Source organism: Colossoma macropomum, unplaced genomic scaffold, assembly GCF_904425465.1.
Source record: "Colossoma macropomum unplaced genomic scaffold, Colossoma_macropomum, whole genome shotgun sequence".
NCBI classification, from domain to species: Eukaryota; Metazoa; Chordata; class Actinopteri; order Characiformes; family Serrasalmidae; genus Colossoma; species Colossoma macropomum.
This window is the reverse complement of record NW_023494787.1, coordinates 706,938-729,167: the sequence shown is the minus strand read 5'-3', so window position 1 is coordinate 729,167 and position 22,230 is coordinate 706,938. Positions and strand designations below refer to the sequence as shown.

The window sequence follows — 22,230 nt, the reverse complement described above, 5'->3', positions numbered from 1 at the left end:
ATTGAAATGTATTACACTAATTTTGTTTCTTTTTCTGTATCTGAACTCAGGACTGACTTTCTCTATAACCTATTTGTAACTAGCAAAAATACTTTCTCTGGGTGAAAACAAAGCACTTTTTGTAAGTCACTCTGGATAAGAGTGTCTGCTAAATGCTGTAAATGTAAATGAAATGTTTTCATGGTGAACCACAAGTGTCCCATGATAGTGCTGCCCTTTTTAAGACAATTTATTGTTAGAGAGAAATAAGTAACCAAGCACCATTTTAGGAACTATTTCTCAGCTTTCCCAGTTATTGTGATAATTGAGTAAAAAATATAACCTTGGTTCATTATTCCACACATAGGTGTCAAATGGTTAGGTTTGACAGGCAAGGATGGACAGTGGGGTTGAAAGTGTCTGAAGGAGCTGTGTACTCTGAATACCTTAGGGTGGTTGGTGGTGCAATGCAGATGAGTTTGGTGAAGAAGTTAATTCAAGGTAGAAGAGTGGATGGCAAGATGTGAACTGGCAAAGCTGCGGAATTTGGCATTTGTCTGAAGGGAATGGGATGTTGTGAGATGCATGAGAGTGTTGGTGTTTAATGTCCATACATTGGAGGAGCCACATGCCAAGGGTGGAAGAGAAAAGAGGGAGGTCAATTGAAAAGATGGGCACTGCTAAGAGGGATGGCTGGAGGAGCTGTGGAGAAGATGAATGTGGAGTTGACATGGAGAAGGGGCTGAGATGAACAAAGAAGGGGCTGGGAGTGTTGTTCAGGTTTTAAGGGTTAGTAATGTTATGGGCTTGGTACTCATACATCTTCTACATGTGTTCCTTCCCAGCTTGGTGTAGGTTTGTGCTCCACACAGTTTCTCCAGTGTAGCTGGAAGCAGAGGCTAGGCATAATAAAATTTTAGTGTGAAATTTGATACAATGCATGGTTCTCCATCTGTCTTGTAAACAATGAAATAACGGGAATATACAGAACCGCAATATGAACAGAAAATAAGATTTTAACATTAATTTCTGTATTTTAAAATATTAAGCTAGGAAAATAAATGGGCAGTTCTGTTAAGAGAGACTGATTACAGTATACAGTGTTAGTGGAGAGCTGGAGCCACTGTCTAGTCCCGACCACACGTCATGTGTGCTCCCTCTCTGATTGCACAAACTGGCTCTCTTTCCAGTGTGCAGAGAGGAGGATGCTGACCTGCCCCACACACCAGAAAAAGAGAGCAAGGGACCAAGAGTAAAAAGGACTCTTTAAAGTAAGGCTAAACAAGCCCCATTTATGTTTGGATTTGTTTCAGCACCCCTCCGCTCCACCATCAGCAAACCTGAGTGAACGCATGAGGCAGCGGACGACAGCACCAACACTCCCATAATACTCTATGACCATGAACCCCAGATCTGCACCTTTTATCTGACAGGGAAAACTAATTACCAAAGGCTCCACTAAACAAGTGGGTTGCAAAGGTGTTACCAAGTGTAATAGTTTGTTGCTAAACTGTTGGTAGCTAGTTGCTCTGGTATCCAAGCTGGTTTCTAAGATGTTACTAGGTGATTGTTATGGTATGCTAGGTGGTTGCAAAGCTGCTGCTAGGCAGTTGCTATGGTGTTCCAGGTGGTTGCTAGGGTGTTGCTAATTGGTTGCTATACACCAAGTGGTTCCTAAGGTTTTGATAAGCAGTTGCTATGGTATCCTAAGTAATTCCATAGCAATTGCTAATCATTTGCTATGAAATCTAAGGTGGTTGATTAGTTTTTCTTTGTAGTTGCTCTGGTATCCTAGGGGTATGCTGTGGTGTTGCTAGTCAGTTGCTATGGCATACCAGGTGGTTGCTAAGGTGTTGCGTGGCAGTTGCTATGTTGTACCAGGTGGTTGCTAAGGTCTTGTATGGCAGTTGCTATGGTGTGACAAGTGGTTGCTAAGTTGTTGCATGGCACTTGCCATGGTATCCTGGGAGGTTGCTAAGGTGTTGCTAATTGGTTGCTATTGAATACTAGGATGTGGCTAAGACATTGCTAGGCAGTAATTCAAACAAATAATACAATAGTAAGAGAGGCAGACTAGACTTACCCATCAGTAAATTAGTCACTGACCCACTAAGGAATTTGTATCTGTCCAGTAGAGAATATATAAATATAGACACACAAAGCTGTTGTTCTCATCACAGCCTGTACAGATACAGCACCTTCACTATACTTAGTATCTTCACTTTTATAATGCCTGACTGAATACATAAAAACACTGGTGTGAGCACAGCCAGTTTATACTGAGTAACCTGTTTTAGAGATTTTGGGTCTAGTTTGTGGACATGGATTATTCTACTAATATCACATATATATCCTTGGAAGGGCATGTGGAGTTGGAGAAATATGGATATGTTTACTTTGTAATTTGTCTCAGTTTTAATACTGATCATTTTTTGTAATGCCATTTATCCTAAATTACTGACTGATTTTCTTTTAGAAAAACAATCTCTCAGGGAGCCTGTCTGTTTCAGGTCTTTTTTACTTGTGCTGGATCAGAGTTTACGCTGTTATCAGCTATGGCCTATGACAGATATGTGTCCATATGTAAACCATTACAGTATCCAACTCTTGTAAAAATGTCCACTGTTAAACAGCTTTTATTTTTCTGTTGGTTTGTATCTTCCTGTGAAATGAGTGTATCAATAATACAAACAGACTGCCGTGCAAATTTAAATTAAACAGGATACTTTGTAATTGTTTGTCAGTTCCTAAATTAAGTTGTGGAGATTTAACTGCTGTGAATACATATGGACTGGTTGCTTTATCTATTGTTGTCTGTCCATCTGTTTTTAAATAAATATTTACCTACAGATGCTACAAATTGTTTTAAGCCCAAGCTTTGGAAAATTTGATTAAAATCCACAGACTAGTTCAAAAAGCTATTTTTTACACTTTGAACAATTCCAGAAAAAACTATAAAAAAAACTGTAAAAGATTTATTTGTAAAAATGTTTGACAGAGTGTAAGTCATGAGTTAAAATTATTTATTTTATCCACAATAGAATTAATTAAATGTTTTTTGCTGAAGAATGCCACATTATGGCCGAGCGGGAATAAAGTTGAAAAATTATTAGATATTGTCTAATAATTATAAACTGTAGATAAATAAATTATTTTTTCTGATGACTGGCCAATGTTAAGTCCTCCAAATGTCTGTTGAAAACTTCTTGGCCAATGGCAGCCACATTTATCCATTTATTGAGTTGTCATTAATGTCTCACTTATAAACTGGCTAAAGCAGTCCTGATCGAGAGCCATTTTTACGAATTTGGCTAAACCCAGAACAGCTGAATTGGCACATGGCAGCCATATTATTCATAAAAATACAAATGTTTTAGTAATTCTTGACCTGCAGACTCCTGAATATTTTGAGACTAATGTTGTCTGAGGTTTTTTAAAATATCTAAACTAGTATAAAAATGTATGTATAACATTTTTCAAATTACCTCAAAAATTTAAAGAGTGGAGCTTAACAGTTCTATTGAGCTTAATATTCCCAATATTCATGTGGAATAAACCAAAGATTATATAGAAGCAAGAATTTTATCTGTAGGTCTCATGACTCAGGAAATATGGGTCAAAATGTAATGTTGCTCTATAGTGCCAACATTAGGCCAAATGGAGTCATTTCACTTGCCTGAGTATCTGAGGTGATACTACACTTACCCTCCATTTTTTTGTTTGGATGACTTACATTGTCTGCTCCCCAATCAGTTTTAGAGAAGAAAAAGAATAATATGAAAAATCCTAGTAGAAGCAACTGTGACGAATGGCAAACAGAACCAGACACTCGCAGCAGAGGCTTGAGAACAATACTTTAGTAGCAGTAGGGTAATCCAAACTCACAGTCGGTAAGCACAGGCAGAAGGTTGAAAAACAGAGAAACAATGCAGTACAATCATGATCACAAAGAAAACACGGGTTATACACAAAATGGCACAAAGGAAACACTCAGTACACACATAACAATACTTCGCAAAGATCTAAAGCTAAAGCCTGGGTTTATATGCTAAACTACCAAACACTTGTAACAAGCAACAAGTGTGAGTAATTAGTAGTCAGATTAACTTGATAGATGGAGCTGAGAGAGTCCTGTGTCACATGCTGCAGTGAGAGATTCTGGGAAACGTAGTCCTGAGCAGCCATGTTGGCTGTAGGAACAGCCATGTCTGAGGTAGGCCCCATTTAAGTGGTCCATTAAGCTGTTCCTGAAATACTAAACCTAAACCAAGAGTGTTCCTCACGTTCAAGGGCTAGTAATGGTACCCTACCAGCATGTGATTAAGGGGGATAATGCTTGACAAGTCAGTCTCTGCTTACACTTCATGCATTGTGGTCTGAATGCATGTTTATCTGAGGAGAAGATGACAACTGCATTGATGGATAGTGGAGACAGGAACTGGTATATTGTCAACTGTTATATTATTGTCTTGGACAATTGTGCTGAACAGTAGATATTCCAATACCTCCAAAATCAATTATGACAATAAAAGTTCTTCTAATTTATCACTTCTAATTAAAATGACTTTAATTTGAAAGGAGTATTTAAAATGGATTTTAGTTACTGTTTCTTGGGGTCTAATATCACTGTTATCTGGTCTGCTCTTGCAACCTGCATGCACATGAACTAAGCCACTGCAATGCAGATGCAAGTCTGCTCTCAGTCTCTGTTGCCATTCCTTGATGGATGCTTGTGTGGAGGATTTAATGAGAACAAATGCAAGGATCAAAGGGAAAGCAGTTATGAAGAAGAGCATGTGAAAGAACATAGCTGAAAGGCCCATGAATAAACAGAGGAAAATATATATTAGGCTAAGTGACATGTGGGCTAACAGCTATGCAATGCTAAGATCCAGGCAAAAGACAATGTCAAATCCAAGATCATAGGACCAAGCTGCACAGATACAATGTACTAATGCAGAAACATAGCACAATCTACACATAAACCAAGAGAGTAAGATAAAGCAAAGATTGATTATGCATCTAGTGTAAAGTAGGAGAACAAGCCATAGATTTAAAAATGGAGGCAGAGCTTTAGGGATGTGCTGTGGGGGGCTGAATTCCTGACAAGTCGTGTCACCTAATTTGTGGGTTTGGTTGTTCCAACTGCACCCATTACTAACAGGTGCATATAATCAAGCACATAGACCTGCAGTCTCCAAAGACAAACACTGGCAGTAGAACAGGGCTCAATGACTTTAAAAATGATCTTCTTCTAGGTAACTGCTGCTAGTCAGGAGAAGAGCTGAGAATTAAAGTGAATGACAATATATGAGGTGGTAAATGGACATATAATGTATTAGAATTCCTTGAGAAGAAGGGACTGCTTCCTAAGGAAATGATCTGAAAATGGATTTAAGCTTTTTGATGAGGTTTACGAGAGGGTCTTAAAGATTATTAAAGTTTCTGTATGTTCCAATAAAAGAACAGAAGGTCAGTTTGCATAAGATGTGATAATCTCAGAGAATGTTCTTGAGAAATTTAGAGTTCTACAGAAGAATAGATGAGCAGAGTGGAATTTAATGTCTGCATGAACTTTGACTCGAACTAGCAGAAGTATGTGATAGAATATGTTAAATGGACAAAGACTGAGAAAACTTTGATAAATGTGATGAAGTCCCACAGACAGATGGTTTTCTTGATGGACACCTGCAAGTAGACTGAAGTGCGGAGAACTCTATACAGAGTCAACCCACGAAAAGCCCCAGGATCTGACTGCATACCGGGCAGAGTGCTCAGAGAATGCAATGAACAGGTGGCTGATGTTCTCACGGACATATTAAACATCTCTCTGAGCACTGCAGTCGTTCCGACGCGCTTCAAGTCCACCACCATCATCCCTGTGCCGTAGAAGTCTCCAGTGTCCCGCCTCAATGACTACCAGCTCCCCACTTCACTGGACTCCCTGCAATTTGCATGTCGCCCCAACTGCTCAACAGACGATGCATCTCCACCACACTCTACCTGGCTCTCACTCACCTGGACAATAATGACACCTACATCAGAATGCTGTTCATAGACTTCAGTTCAGCATTCAACACCGTCATCCCTCAGCAACTGGGTCCTGGATTTCCTGACTGAGAGACCTCAGTTAGTCGGGATCGGTAACGACATCTCCAGCACCACCACACTGAGCACCGGCACCCCCCAGGGCTGTGTGCTTAGTCCACTGCTGTTCACTCTGCTGACTCATGACTGTACTGCATAGTACAGCTCAAACCACATCATCAAGTTTGCTGATGACATGACTGTGGTGGGTCTGATCAACAAGAACGATAAGTCAGCATACGGAGAGGAGGTGCAGCGGCTAACGGACTGGTGCAGAACCAACAACCTGTCTCTGAATGTATGTAACAGAAAAATAAACAACACTTTATTTTAAGTAAACTTACTTTAGTAAAATTTGCCAAAATTAGTTCTAAAAGAGAATACAATCAAACGTATGTTCCTATGGGCGCACAGCGACACCCGCTGGTCAGAGGGAGTATTGCATATTTTATAAAGCAGCTTCCTACTATATCCGGTTCAGTCTGGTTTTCCCACTGAAGAGATATGGTAGACTCAGACGTCTTCTCCTCTCTATTTAAGTATTTATGAGTTTTGTTGTTGTACTTTCAGGCAATAATCAGTACGTTGAAGTAACACAGTATGTACGTTTTTAGTTTTATTGGTTTTATTCGTTTGTGTTATTAAAAAGGTTGCTAAGTACGAGCTGTAACTATTTTTCAACCACAGCTAGCTATGCTAGCTCTGTGCCCCATGTGGTCTGAATGCTATATTGAACTGATGTGATTTCTTTGGTGCCTTATAGCTGTTAGAGTGGAGAAGCACAATACTGACTAGCTGCTGTATTTCCTCTGATTATACTCAAACAGGTATGCATATTGTATTTTCTTTCGCTTTGTGCGGTATTCCACATTGTGTTGTATTCTTTTGTTTTTGCTGTTTTATTGTACAACCAAATAAGCTGAGCTGTTTAATACTGAAGAGCTGAGTCTATGCTGTAAAGATTCATATTGTAATCGCTGCAAGTTCAGTCCAGTTTTGCCACTGAAGAGATATGCTGTTAGAGTGGAGAAGCACAATACTGACTAGCTGCTGTACTTCCTCTGATTATACTCAAACAGGCTCCAGCAGACGTGATTCCAGTAAAAGCTCAGAACCAACTTGCACTTGCCTTGTTGAGGGACCAGAACAGTGGGGTTACATGTGGACAAAACTAAGGAGATGGTTGGGGACTTCTGGAAAGTGCGAGATGACCACCCCCCACTGAACATCACTGGCTCTGCTGTGGAAATCGTCAGGAGCACCAAGTTCCTCTGTGTCCACATCACAGAGAACCTCACCTGGTCACTCAACACCAACTCCATTGCCAAGAGAGCCCAGCAGCATCTCTACTTCCTGTGGAGACTGAAGACGGCTCATCTCCCCCCTCCCATCCTCACCATGTTCTACAGGAGGACTGTGGTGAGCATCTTGAGCAGCTGCATCATCGCCTGGTTTGGGAATTGCACCGCCTCCGACCGCAAGACCCTACAGCGCATAGTGAGGACAGCTGAGAAGATCATCGGGGTCTCTCTCCCCTCCATCATGGACATCTACACCACACGCTGCATCAGCAAAGCCACCAGCATCGTGAACGACCCCATCCATCCCTCACACTGACTTTTCTCACTGCTGCCGTCTGGCAGAAGCTACCGGAGCATCCGCGCCATCACTGCCAGACTCTGCAACAGCTTTGATCCTCAAGCAATCAAGTTTTTAAACTCACAAGGAAACTGAAAACCCCCCCACACACATACATTACACACACACACTCACACCTCTTTTTGGTGCTCTACTTGCACTATCTGGAACATTGCTGCTAAGACTGTGTTTTACTCAAGTACTGTGTATTCCTACCTCAGTAACTGCTGTGCTCATGTATGTTATCTGACTGCGTAACTAACAGATCACAGCATGTTAAATATCTCTGCACCTTATTCTCACTACCTAATGCTCAGAAGTGAGTGCTGTGTCGGCGCTGCACTGTCCAGTCTGTTTACTGTGTCTAATGTCTGTTTTATTTAATGTATTTATTGTTTCTAGTTTAATGTTTTACACACGTCTGCATGTTTGCACTTTGTCTGTACTGTCTATTTTGTTCCATGTTGCCCCGTGTTGTTCCTGGAGCTCCACTGTGTACTTGTACATACATGGAATGACAATAAAAGCCTCTTGACTTGACTTGGTACCCTGAGTGGTTGCTCAGTGGTTGCTACGTGATTACTATGGTGTCCTACGATATTATGAATCTGTTTCTAGATGATTGTTATTGTACGCTGCTAATGTGTTGGTAACAAGATGCTGTGGTATCCCAGGTAGTTGCTAAGGTGTTGCTAATTGGTTGCTATTGTATATTAGTGTTGCTAGGCAGTATGTAAAACAAATGCTACAACAGTAAGAGAGGCAGGCTGGACTTACCAATCAGTGAATTAGTCAGTGGCCCACTAAGGAATTTGTATCTGTTCAGTAGAGAATATATAAATATAGACACACAAAGCTGTTGTACTCATTGTAGCCTGTACAGCTACAGTACCTTCACTGTACTCAGTATCTTCACACTTATGATGCTTGATGAACACATAAAAACACTGGTGTGATTTTAGACATTTTTGGTCTAGTTTGTGGACATTCATGGATTATTCTACTAATCTTACATATATATCTTTGGAAGGGCATGTAGAGCTGGAGAAATATAGATACATTTACTTCGTAATTTGTCTCACAGTTTTAATACTGATAATTTTTTGTAACGTTGTTGTCATTTCTGTCATTTACAAAAACAAACCTCTCCATGAGCCGATGTACATATTCATTGCTGCCTTACTTTGCAATGATTTCATTGCAACAGTTGCGTTTTATCCTAAATTACTGACTGATTTTCTGTCTGAAAAACAAATTATTTCTCAGGGAGGCTGTCTGGTTCAGACCTTTTGCCTTTATACATGTACTGGATCAGAGTTTGCACTGTTATCAGCTATGGCTTATGACAGATATGTGTCCATATGTAAACCATTACAATACGCAACTCTTGTAAAAATGTCCACTGTTAAAAAGCTTTTATTTTTCTGTTGGTTTGTGCCTTCCTGTGAAATGGGCATAGCCGTAATACTTTCATACAGACCGCTGTGTAAATTTAGATTGAACAGAATATACTGTAACAGTTACTCTGTTACAAAATTAACTTGTGGAGATTTAACTGTTGTGAATACATATGGAATGATTGCTTTACCCCTTGTTGTCTGTCCACCTGTGATATTTGTTATCTACTCATATATTAGAATACTTGAAGTCTGTTTAAAGAATTCAAAAGAGTTCAGGAGAAAAGCTCTACAGACCTGCTTCCCACACATTTTCATTTTCACCACTTTCTCTGTTATTGTGTGTTTTGAAGTGATTAACAGTAGATTAGAAGGAAACGTACCTCATTTATTTTCTGTGATAATGTCAGTACAAAATTTGTTCATCTCTCCTCTGCTCAATCCAATTATGTATGGACTGAAACTGCAGGAGATTTGGAATAGGATTAAGAGAATGTTTTGGAAGAGAAAGACTCATATTTTTGTAAATTAATATCCCTTTAATGTCCTTACCAAGAAAAAAACAATGGATTTTTTTGAGGCAATAATAAAAACAATTGGTGTTTTTTTTTCATTTTAAATTTTCACATCTACCAAGCTGTCAAGATGGCCCTTTTTGGCATATATAGTGACTCAAAATGTGTTCTACCAAATGGTTGAGCAGAACAAAGGAAACTTCATGATGGTTATTAAAGGAATGAAACTGCTGGAGATTTTGAATAGGATTAAAAAATCACTTGGAAAGAGAAAACTATTTTTTAAACTGTAAACTCTTTTGATTGGGTATATTATGAGACCTTTCCTGTTTTTCAAACACAAAACTACTTATGTATCAGTGATAGTTTTTTCTTTCTCATCTATAAACACCTTTGATTGTAGCCTGTGTATTAAATTGTATTTTCTTTTTAAAAAATATTGTGCTGAATGTGTAATTACAGGTCTATTTTAACTCCAGTAGGACAAGACAGAATAAACAGCATCTATCAACAGCAGAGCTTTCTGAACAAGAAGGCCTGGAATCACCCAGAAAATATTGTGACCGTTTATCAACACCTTTCAACAGTTCATAAAGATTCCTTAGCATGAGTAAAAGTGTACTCTGTGAAGTGTTTTTTCATGAACATCTGTGGGGTAGGGTGGTCTTTTTCTTTAGCCAGGTGACATTATAATCAGACTGATTTTGACATTTTTCTTCATGTGAAATTTAAAGTGTATTTGCACTTTGAACATTATGGTCTTTGCTTTGTATTTCATATTTATGTGATTATGATTTTTAAATGAAAGATTGGATCAAACTTGCTACATTCATAGCTCTGTAATCATTTTTAGAGCTATGTAAAATATCAAATATTAGGCTAAATAATTTAACACTTAAAGCAGTTGTGGTTAACAAATTAATAATTTAATGAATGCTTAACACTACAATATTGGCACATGTTAAACCTTTAGTTACGAGGCTAATATTGTCTATTTCTGGCATTTAATCCTCTCCTCTAACAACATGATGTCTCAGTGCTGTTGACACAATTATTTTATGAAACAGAAAATTCTGTGTTTTGTTTTGTCTCAAACTGCATTTTTAAGTAAATAAATATAGAATACACTGGATAGGAATATCCTTCACACATCAGTGGCCTTTTATTGTCAGTTTGATGAAACAAATCAGTTATAAGCCCTTAGACTTCCAAATTCAAAATGTACAAGTATACAGTCATGTGAAGAAATATGTATGCTCCATTAAAAGTTTAAACTTTTTCAACACATTTGCACATACAGATATCAATTTTTATGGAGATAATATTATTTAAAAAGTGACACTTCAAATTGTTTTAACGGAAATAAACAGAATGCATTTTTCCTATGTGGGAAAACTAAGCAGAGCCTTACATATATCACTACTAAAATGTTGAAATTGATGTTAGATACACCCAATCAGGTACTAAGAAAATTACTTGGAGGAACCTGTCAAATACATAAACCTCAGACATCTAGTTAGCTATTTGTTATTGAAGTGTATGGTATCACCAAAGGGTGAAATGGAGGGGTGCAAGATGGCCTAGTCAAAGCCCAGAACTAAGTCCCATTGAAGTGCTGTGGAGGAATTTGAAACAGGCTAGAAACTGGCATTGCAACATTGATATATAATATTTATCTGATCTGTATGATTTCTCAGATACTTCAGAGGGAGATGTGACATGTATATGCAATTACATTGTACCAGCAACTGATTGCATATGATATCAGATATTTGACCCTGTATCAGAAGCTGATCACTTATGTGTGTTTTTAGATGTGTTAGTCAGTCTATATCACCTACACTCTGACCCACCACTATTGACAAGCCTGCAGCACAGCAGTGGTGTGTCGGTGACCAGGAGGGCCTAATCCAGCTGAGCCAAACTAGTCCCCCTGCTGGTCCCCACAATAAGTACAGAGGTACCCATCAATTTCTTGGTTCAGACTCTTGGGCCTCCTTGTGTGCCTCTAAGAATAACTCTCCAAGGGCATGACAGCCTAGAAAAAAACAAAGACAAAGTTGTTATATGAATCTGACACTTTGCTTCACATAAAACCTATATTCCAGGAGCTTTCACAACACATTCCTTATGTGATGTAGGGGCTCCTCAAGGCAGGTGGAATAGATCAGGGTATTGTCAATGTAGACAACTACAAGTTTGTTAAACGTTACAGATGACCTAATTGACAAAGGACTGGAACAGAGACAGACCATTACGCTGACAATAAGGCATGATATCATACTCCTAGAGGTTACAGAGCAGGCAGGAGTCTTCCACCCTTTTCCTTTTTAGCGTGGTGTGCTCCACAAAGTAGCTCCAGTGCATTTTAGATTTCTGCATGGAAACTCCTACTAGTGTCACATATTTATTTTCGGTCAGACATGCAAACTTGGACAATTTAGAGATGAGACCTTGAGACAGAGTCAAGAAGTATCCACATTTTTTAAATAATACTTGACCTCCAGACTTCTGTGTACATTTTGGGACTAATTTTGTGCCGATACCTTGAGAAACTTCAGACTATTATAAAAATGTTCCAATCATTTAAAAATGTCAGGAGGTGGAGGCATTTATGTGGAATAAACCAGAGAATATGTCAAAACAAGAATATTGACTGTAGGCTTCATGGTTCAGAAGATATGTGTCAAAACATACAATGTTGTTCTATCAAGCCACCATCAGGCCAATTAGAGTAATTACACATAAATGAGATGGTGTGACTGAGACAGGATGTAGTATAGGTCCTTGAAAAGATGACATCAAAGCTGTTTCCAGCTCTGTGGTGGGTGGTAACTTTAGACAGGGACCTTGATATGTCCTGTGGGACCAGCAGCTCCAGAACAACTCAGGTGAGCTAAGATATTCACTGAACTTGATTTTGGTAGTGCATATGAGCTTATCTGCATAAAGGAGGGTGATGAGTGGAAGACTTTCTCCACAAACCCTCTGTCTTTCAGTCTTTCATTAGTCAAGAGGCTTTCATTGTTATTCCATTCCATCTGTGTACATGGAAGGATGTACTCAGAGACATGCTTGGAAAATTTGCAGTCGCCTATTTAGATGACATTCTAATTTATTCCTCCAATTTCGAGACCAACATTCAGCACGTTTGCCAGGTAATCCAGAGACGTTTGGAGAATTAGTTGTACATCAAAGGGGAGAAATATGAATTTAATGTTCAAAGAATTTCATTTTTTGGTCACATTATCAGCCCAGAAGGTGTGATTATGGATGATCCCAAGGTTGGTGCTGTTAATAACTGGCCTGTTCCCATCACCATTAAAGAGCTTAAGCAATTTCTATGAATTTACACTTTCTACCATCATTTTTTATCAGAAACTATAGTACTTTAACTGCCCCTCTGACTTCAATTCTAAAGGCTGCGCCTAAATCTCTAGTGTGGAATCTACAAGCTGAGATAGCTTTCCAAAAAGTGAAAAAGGCGTACAGTTCTGCACCTATTCTGGTTCACCCTGATCTAGAAACACCATTTATAATATAATAAAAATAAACATATAAAATAAATAAACATTTAAAATAAACAAACATTTATTTAAGCTTCGGACTTAAATAAGGAGAGGGAGCTGTTCATTCCCAAGCCTCTGGTAATACTGGTCAGCTTCATATGGTTGCATTTTTTTCCCCCATGTACTAACATATGCAGAAAGCAATTATAGTATTGGAAAGAGGGAGCTTCTAGCAATAAAATTACCTTTAGAGGAATGGCGACACTGGCTTGAGGGGGCTAAACACCCTTTCTTCATTCTAACTGACCACAAGAATCTTAAATATTTATGAAACACAAAACGGATCAACCCTCGCCAAGCTCGTTGGTCTTTGTTCTTCTCCCTTTTTCAGTTTACCATTACTTATAGACCTTCCTGCGACACTAAAATGGATCTCTTGTCACGCAATTTTGGAAGCAACATAGAAAACCTTGATATACCTAAGAACATTATTGCCATTATCACCCTACGGAAAGACATACCCAACAGCTACTGAACACTCAATATTGGCGGGAAAGTATGTTAGCCGATGTTCACCATTTTGTGTTATCCTGCATTAGCTCTTCTGAATGTAAGACTCCAAAGGCTTTGCTCGCTTGGAAATTGGTTCCGCTGCCTGTTGATGTTTGTCCTTGTCTCATATAACCATTGATTTTGTAACTGATCTACTTCCCTATCATGACAATAGTTGATACTGTAAGATTCATCCTGTTTACTAAATTACCCTCAGGTTTTTAAAAACTGCAGAAGCATTGTTTAACCAAGTTCTTCAGTTTACTTCCTCTGTATGGTCTGCCTTCTTTGAACATCTTGGTGTTAATGTAAGTCTAACTTCTGGATATCCTTCCCCGTCTAATAGACAATGTGAAAGGGTAAATCAAGAATTAGGCATGTTTCTCAGAATATACTGCCATGACAACCAGTCTGACTGGGCTCAATTCTTATCTTGGGCCAAGATGGCTCAGAACTTTCTTTTCGGTCCATGCTAGGGTATCAACCCCAACTAGTGCCCTGAGTTGCTGTTAACACCAGTGTTCCAGCTGTGGGTGACTGGATGAAGAGAAGCGAAAAATTCTGGGCTTCAATGCATCAACACATTGAACGGGTTCTGAGGAGTGGCTGTCGACTTTGGATATCAGGTTTGAGAAGGGCTGTAGGAAACTATTGCCAAAATATATTGGTCCATTCAAGGTTGTGGAAACAGTTTATGAAGTTACGTATAACCTTGATTTCCCCAGACAGTATTAACACTCGTTTCATGTCTCCCTGCTTAAGCCTGTTGTTCCAGGTGTGCTGGACAAAGCCATGTCCAATGAGCAGCTGCCGCCAACAGTGGTCATTGAAGCTGCAGTCATAGGTTGCTGGACTCCAGGCAATGAGGAAGTTGTCTATAGTATCTGGTGGACTAGGAGGGAAATGGCCCTGAGAAAGGTAGCTGGGTAGCTGCCCAAGATGCCTGCCTGGATGCTGATCTGGTGGTGGAGGTCCACCTTCTGCATCTTGATAAGCCAGCCCCTCACTCTAGAGGATGTTGCAGGAGCCTTCCAGGTGAGAGCAGTAGGGGTCATGCCAGTGGTCGTCCTAGGAAGACTTCATCTGTCCAGCACCTAAAGCTCTGAACGGACTCAGTATCTGAGTGAACTTCTCTCATACTATGAACCATCGCGACTACTACAACACTATTATTACCTAGAATTAAAAAAGCTACATCAGGGGGTGGAGCTTCTCATACAAAGCCCAACAAAAACCTTAGGTGTGCCCAGTAAACTGTTTGGTACATTCTTAAATAGAAAGAACAAACAAACAAATGATCAAATGTCTAAAACAGACATGTCTGAACATGTGTTTCCTCTCATTGTATCATAGAGCCTGTTTTCTCGGCGAGGGCAGCGAATAAGTTGACAGTATGAGTTGGTAATAAGTGCGCTGTGTTTTAAGAACTGTAGTCGTGATGTTTTAATCTCCCAGCGTTTGTTGTTTTGTTGATGGTCTGTGTGGTTCCAGCACTACTTAGTAACTTTGCTGAGTGAAGGAGGGCTGGGCTTGTTGGTCTGTCAGTCTGTCTGTAATACACTGAGGCACACAGAACCAGAATATAAACAGACTCAATGCTGCTTTGTGCACCACAGATGGACTTCACAGCCACATCTTCACTCCTATGATTCTTTTTGATGGTGTCTGACTGACCACCACAAAACAGCTGGTGTGCTCACTCTCAGATTCAGCTCACCAAGTCTTCACTGATTACTTTAAAGAAAATCATGGATTATTTTACTAATATGACTTACTTAACTCTGGAAGGACATGTGGAGCTGGAGAAATACAGATATGTTTACTTTATTGCATGTCTTATAGTCTACCTGCTGACTATTTGTTTTAATTCTGTTGTTATTTTTATCATATGCAAAAACAAGTGTCTCCATGAGCCGATGTACATTTTCATTGCTGCTTTACTTTGCAATTCTCTCTTTGGGACGACTGCTCTTTACCCTAAACTGCTGAGTGATTTACTGTCTGAAAGACAAGGTGCCTCTTATGAAGACTGTCTGTTTCAGTCATTTTTTATTCACATATATGCTGCAGCAGAGTTCGCACTGTTATCAGCTATGGCCTATGACAGATATGTGTCCATATGTAAACCATTACAATATGCAGCTCTTGTAAAAATGTCCACCGTTAAAAAGCTCTTATTTTGCTGCTGGTTTGTGCCTTCCTGTGAAACTGGTGTTGGGATGATACTAAAATATCAACTGAAGCTGTGCGACTTTAAGATAAATAGAATTTACTGTAATACTGGTGCGATTGTTAAATTGAGCTGTGGAGACACATCTGTGAAGACGTTTTATGGGATGGTTATTTTTTGCGTTGCTGTATTTCCACCAGTGATCTTTGTCATTTTGTCATATGTTGGAATACTTGAAGTCTGTTTAAGGAGTTCAAAAGATTGTAGAAGAAAAGCTCTACAGACCTGCTTCCCGCACCTCTTCATTTTCACCAGTTTTACTGTCACTTCATGTTTTGAAGTGATCAATAACAGATTAGAAGGAAAAATGCCTCATATTGTCACCATGATAATGTCAGTTGAAAATTTTGTCATCCCTCCTCTAATTAATCCAATTATATATGGACTGAAACTGCAGGAAATTTGGAATAGCATTAAGAAACTGATTTGGAAAAGGAAGATGCATCATTTTAGTCCCATGACTCATGGTGGATAAACAGGAACCTGCCTTTATTCATCACATGTAGTTTTTAAATCATTTGACTGTAGTAAATATTATCAGTGTATTCAAATAGAATGGAATGTGTTGCGCTGGTTGTATTTCAAAAAATGTATTTTAATTTCTTTTAATATGTTGTTTTGAAAATGTTGATATTAATTTGTCTGTGTTTGAATCAAAATATATTTTACAACTCATTGAATTTATGCTTTTATGGATAGTAAGCTTCTATTTTACTTGCACTGCAAAACGTGATATCTTGCTAATTTAACAATCTTAAATCTACTCCATATTTCTAACTATAAGAAAATAAGATTGTTCAACCCACTTCTGTATGTTTTCTTTACTTAATTTAAATCATTTTATTTTGTGAAAATTTCATTGGCAGGTCATTTTGTTTCCTGAGCTTTCTTCACAACTTTCTTCAAACTTCTTGAAACATGAAAAATGATCTGAGAGTGAAATACAACATATAAAAACACCAGGAAATTGTGTAACAATCTTCTAATTTTACAACAGTATCCTAGTCATAAATGATTATATTTTGACTTGATTAGTGAGGTTTTCACTTGCCATTTGCCAAAGATCTCTTGAAAAGACAAGAAAACATATCTTTTTCAATTGTTTCTGTGGTGTGTTTGTTGTTTCTGTGGTGTTATTTGTGTATTTATAGGTTTCTTTATTAAGGAAAACACCTACAGCCATCTGTGGTCTTGCGTTATTTAGGTGGGAAGGCTGGTCTAGTTCAGTGGCTCAGTCCTGATGATCCTACGCTCTGAACATTTTTCTCTGAGTTAATGAATCGAATCAGACGTGTTAGATGAAGGAAAGCACAAAACCAAGTAAGAGATCTCTGTAGAAACATCTCTGTAGCTCATCCTAGACAACAATGAAATGTTGACTTCGTGTGATGCTGCACCACCAACATCCAATTGACATTTGCCATTATGGACTCTCGGCTGCAGTTTTCAGAGCCAGGCACTGCAGTCGCTCACCACCCAGCTGAGCGGAGGGACGAGTCTAATCCTTGCTGGCTAGGAGGTCAGCTGAGAACCATGTAAATGCAAACTTACTGCCTCTTTCACCTGCAACCAGGTACTCTGACTAACTGCCAAGATGAAGAGCAAATCATCTCACAAGTGTCTCCTCTTGAGTTCTGTTCAACTTTATTGTCATTATATCCACAAAGGGGCAAGGCAAATTTATTTATATAGCATATTTCATACACTGCTCTCATTCAAAGTGCAAATGAAAAAATAAATGAGTCATTTATAAAGTAAAGGAGCATAGAAATAAAAAAGATTAAAACAATATATTTGAAAAAGGAAAAAAATAACAAAATTTAAATTAGGATAATTAAAAATCAAATAAAAAAATAAAAATATAATTAGGACTAGTTCTTCAGATTTTATGGCACTTGAATCCAGATAGGCCGCAGGTCTGAGTGGGCACAAAATAACAGCACATTCGGGCTGCTTTTCTGATGCGTAACCATTGAGACAGTGCACAGGTACTGATGAGATAACAGACAATACATATACACAGTAAGTACAAACATATTTTGAGAACATGCTGTGATGAGGGAAATTAAGGGAAGTTTCAAACACAGGTGGTTATGATTGTAAGTCTGATGTGCTTTGCAGAACAGCTTCGTCTACAAAAAATAAATTCTCCTTTTTAGGAAACTCCTTGTTATAATCTACTTTCCTGATGTGTGTGACCTTTTAGCTGCAGCTTCCTTAATCTGTATGTATGATTCAAAGCACATTTCCCTGGTTAGTCATATATACCCATTGTAATCACGTAAGTATGAAAGTGCTGTTCTGGTTCATATTAAGCTCAGTGTGTCTCTGAATTTTGATGCATCTGTGTCATTTGTTCTTATACACTCCTCGAAGCTTTGAACACGAGCACAAACAGGTTGAAGGTGGGGACAAAAGAGAAAAAAAACAAGTACAAAAACAAGAAATGGGTAATAAATGCAGAAAGCACATGCTAACCTTCCTCCTTTATCCGTTTTGTCATGTAGTGGGAAAGATCTGACTGCAAGGCAAATATTTAAATATGCACTGGTACAAAAAAGTTAAATAAATATAAACACTTAAAATCTGATTGCAGTGATGTGAGTGGAGGTGCTGGTGAATGAGACCGCTGTTCAGTGGAGGTGGTGAACCCATGGTGACCCTTACTAGAGGGTCCATATGAGAATTATGTGAAATCCTAAAGCTGCTCTTTACCTCTGAAAGCCTTGTGCTCTGCCCACTTTGAGTGCTTTGACCCCGGTGGTCTGACCCCACTGATCAGTGAGACCCTAAAACTGACCTAGATCCACCCCTCCTTTCCACAGCTAGAGAGATGTCCTTGGTAAAGCAGCCAGACCACCAAGTATCATTGGTGAGGATACTAGTAGGGACCCGTTCCATGAGATGGCAGTCACAGCAGGTGTTAACTAAAAGGGCAGCCATGTTACACTCCTCTGTCAAGGAGCTCAGCATGGTGGGGCCACCTGGTATCTACCCCTCCATTTTGTGCATTCACGTCTAGGGGTAGGGTGTCTTCATTCTTGTTGAGAGAGTGTTGTGAGAAAAAAGAAAAATCAGCAAGATGATAATGTAAATAAATGTGAGACTGTTCTCTGTTATCAATTACAATTTTATCTTAGTTTAATGTTTTTTCAGTGTATTATGGTCCTTTTCTTCATAATATCCATAAAAACATCAATATTAGTGCTGATGTCTTAGTAGCTAGCTAAATTTCCTGGTACCTCTGGCAGAAATTCAAACAAGAAGCTGGTGAATATCTGACTTCAGCTTCATTTCACTGAAGAATTAGAGGTGGGTGATAATAAATAATTGCCCCCCCCTTTGAAGATCATATGATGCCCTAAATGTAACTAAAGCCCAGCAGTGAGGAGCTGAACTTTACCCTCCTCTGCTGTCACTGCAGACTGGCAGGGTCGCCTACAGAGCAGCGCTGGTAGCTGTTAATGAAGTGATGCTCTTTTTATTTGAGGGTCTCATTTCAACCACTACCCTGTAACTCAGTTCCAAGGAACAAGGAGACACTCAAAAACAAGGTGTAGGGGAAAAAATAAGAAACGGGACTGGGCCTAAATCTCCCAGTGCACCTGCCTCAGGAGACTGAAACATGTACTTTCTGCACCATCAGATTTTATCATATCACTATATTTATTTATTTATGCCTCGCAGTTCAACTGAGTCAAACACAGCAAAGTCGGCATATACTGACGTTGGTGTCACAAATGTCGACTGTTTTTCCTCCGTGTAGGTGGGTGTGATTGGTTTTAGTGCGACTTTGAGAAATCAGTTTATGAGATCTGCTCAAACTGTGAGACAAGCAACCAAAATTTCTGACGTCAGAAATCAAGATGATTATCCGACTACTCAGTCTGGGCATCGCTGCCCCTCTCACACTGCATGGCAATGAAGCTGAAATTTGGCCTAATCATGAAATTCAGTCAGCTTTGACCAAATTGGGCTAAACAGGCTAAAATCACAGTGTATATCTGGCTTAACACGTTAAATATAGGTTTTCTTCACCTTTGAAGTGAATGTTAAGTGATTTCACAGCAAAATCTATTTGCACCCCTATCAGGCTGATACAGATCACTTCATTTCAATTCTGTAGCTCGTTAGCATACCCTTTTTATTTGCTTACTTGATTATTCTTTGATTTAATTTATTTGGTTAACCAAAAGAAGTCAAATAAAAATGCACATTTTATTCAATATTCTCCATTAAATGATTTCCTAATCAGCTGCTTGATTAGTGTGTTAGAAAACACCAGCCTTTCCAACCTCATCATCTAAAAGACGGATAGGGTTGAGATCCAGGGACTGTGCCAGCCAGTGAATCTGAAAATTCACTATGATGAACCTGGAATCACACTTGATGAGGAGTGCCTTGTGACATGGAATACTGTCAGGCTGGATGTGTTTATCTGACTGTGGATAAACTGCAGCCATAAAGGGATGCAGCAACGTTCAGATGTTCTTCAGTGGGTATCGGTTGGCCCTGATGTGTGCCAGGAAAATGGACTCATACCATTATGCCAAATTCTGAGCTTGATTATAAAAATGACATTTAAATTAACCCCTTTGGGCTCAACAGCAGGCCCAGTGTTTATTACACCCTTCTATAACCTCAGAATAGCTCAGCCAGTTTGCACTAAAGTCCCTGTAGTTACTGGATAATAAGCCTTAGTATGTTATAAGCCTGGGAGTTTAAGGAGTTAAATTAAATAAGAAACATTGTAAAAAATGAACCATAAAAAATAAAAAAACCTGTAAAAAATAGTTTAATAGATTTCATAGTTTTGAAATCAGTTAATAAACAGTGATACCAGATGTGCTGTGTTGTAGGAGCTGTACAATTAAATCATGAAAATTCTGAAATACTGATTGTTGGTACTGAAACTCAGAGAATGCTGCTTTAAGAGAATCTTGGCACTTTATCTTCATAAACCAAAAATACAGTAGAAGCCTGGGTGTGATCTTAGACTCTGAGCTCTGTTTAATCTGCATGTAAACAGTCACTAAAGCAGCTTTTAAGTCCAGTCTTTTCTCTCTCAGAGTGACGCAGAGAAACTCGTAGCTGCGTTTGTTCAGCAGAGTTGATCACTGTAATGATCTTCTTACTGGAGAAAACAGTCCATCCTCTAGAACCCGTACAGAACGCAGCAGCTCGGATCCTCACAGCCCCAACACAGAGAGCTCATATCCCCCCGTTACACACTGCACTGACCGCCTGGATCTCTTAGAGAGAGTTTAAAGCTCTGCTGCTGGTTTTTAAAGCTCTAAATGACCTTAAAGCTCCTGAATGTCTGTTTATGATCTCAGATCTGCAGATTCTGACCTTCTGAACTCCTTCAGTAAAACACAGAAAACGTGGAGAGACTCTTTCAGTTATTCTGCTTCTAAACTGTGGAGCTCAGTTCAGCTTTTATTAGACAGTCGAGCTCAGAGCTCACTTTTCATAAACATCTGAAAACGCAGCTCTTTAACTCAGAGCTTCAGTCTTCATCTCTTTAATCTGATCTGTATTATTGACTTATATGATTTTAAATTAATACTCAGAGTTTCTTCTGTTACTGTTAAGCGTTATCACCTGTCTGTAAAGCTCTTTAAGCTGCTACCGATATGAAAAGTGCTATATAAATAAAATTCTTCTTCTTCTTCTTCTTCTTATTATTATTATTATTATTATTATTTGTGAAATAAATATCCCCTCTCTCTGTTTCTCTGTGCTGAAAGCTCACATTATCCTGAAGAAAGTGTACAAAATAATTTACTTGCTTACTTTTTTTATTTAATTATTTTTTAGCTAGTAACTTATTTCAGAGTACTGTCCACTATCTCCTCTTTCAATGTTAATGCAGCTCCAGCACAAATACTGGGTGGACTTCTGGGTGTTTTTCTATGTGTTTGTGTTATTTTACAGACTTGATCAAACTCATCAGCTGTTTATTAAGGCCGTTGGTCAAACATGCCTGAGACTGGATTTGGGAATCACAGCTGCCCTAATTGTTGATTAGTAGTTGAAGCCCTGATTGTGACTCTTATGTTCAATATTTGTACTTTTCATATGTAGCGCGTGTAGCGCACATTATTAAATTATAACGGATGAAATCTGTACAGTAAATTTGTTTATAGTTTTTTAGGTCTTAGAAAAATGACTTTAATCAGACAGAAATAATTAATAGGTCCAGAAAATAAACAACAGGTCAAAATTAATGACCTGAATAAACGAGGCCGCAGAGTTTCAGTCAGATTTCCTCCCTCAGAGACTCTCAGTCTCCCTCAGGACTCAATAACACCATCATAAAC

The 22,230-nt window shown here is 38.8% G+C and overlaps 2 protein-coding genes across 2 annotated transcripts in view; one reads left to right on the top strand and one right to left on the bottom strand.

Annotated features, from left to right (window-relative positions):
- LOC118805159 overlaps nucleotides 1-22,230 on the bottom strand; it is a 1,027,118-nt gene that overhangs the window by 317,626 nt on the left and 687,262 nt on the right. The window lies entirely within an intron of this gene.
- LOC118806231 (olfactory receptor 10J4-like) lies at nucleotides 15,444-16,382 on the top strand. The gene has a single exon (XM_036567704.1). It carries the CDS (start codon nucleotides 15,444-15,446, stop codon nucleotides 16,380-16,382), a length of 939 nt encoding a protein of 312 aa, XP_036423597.1.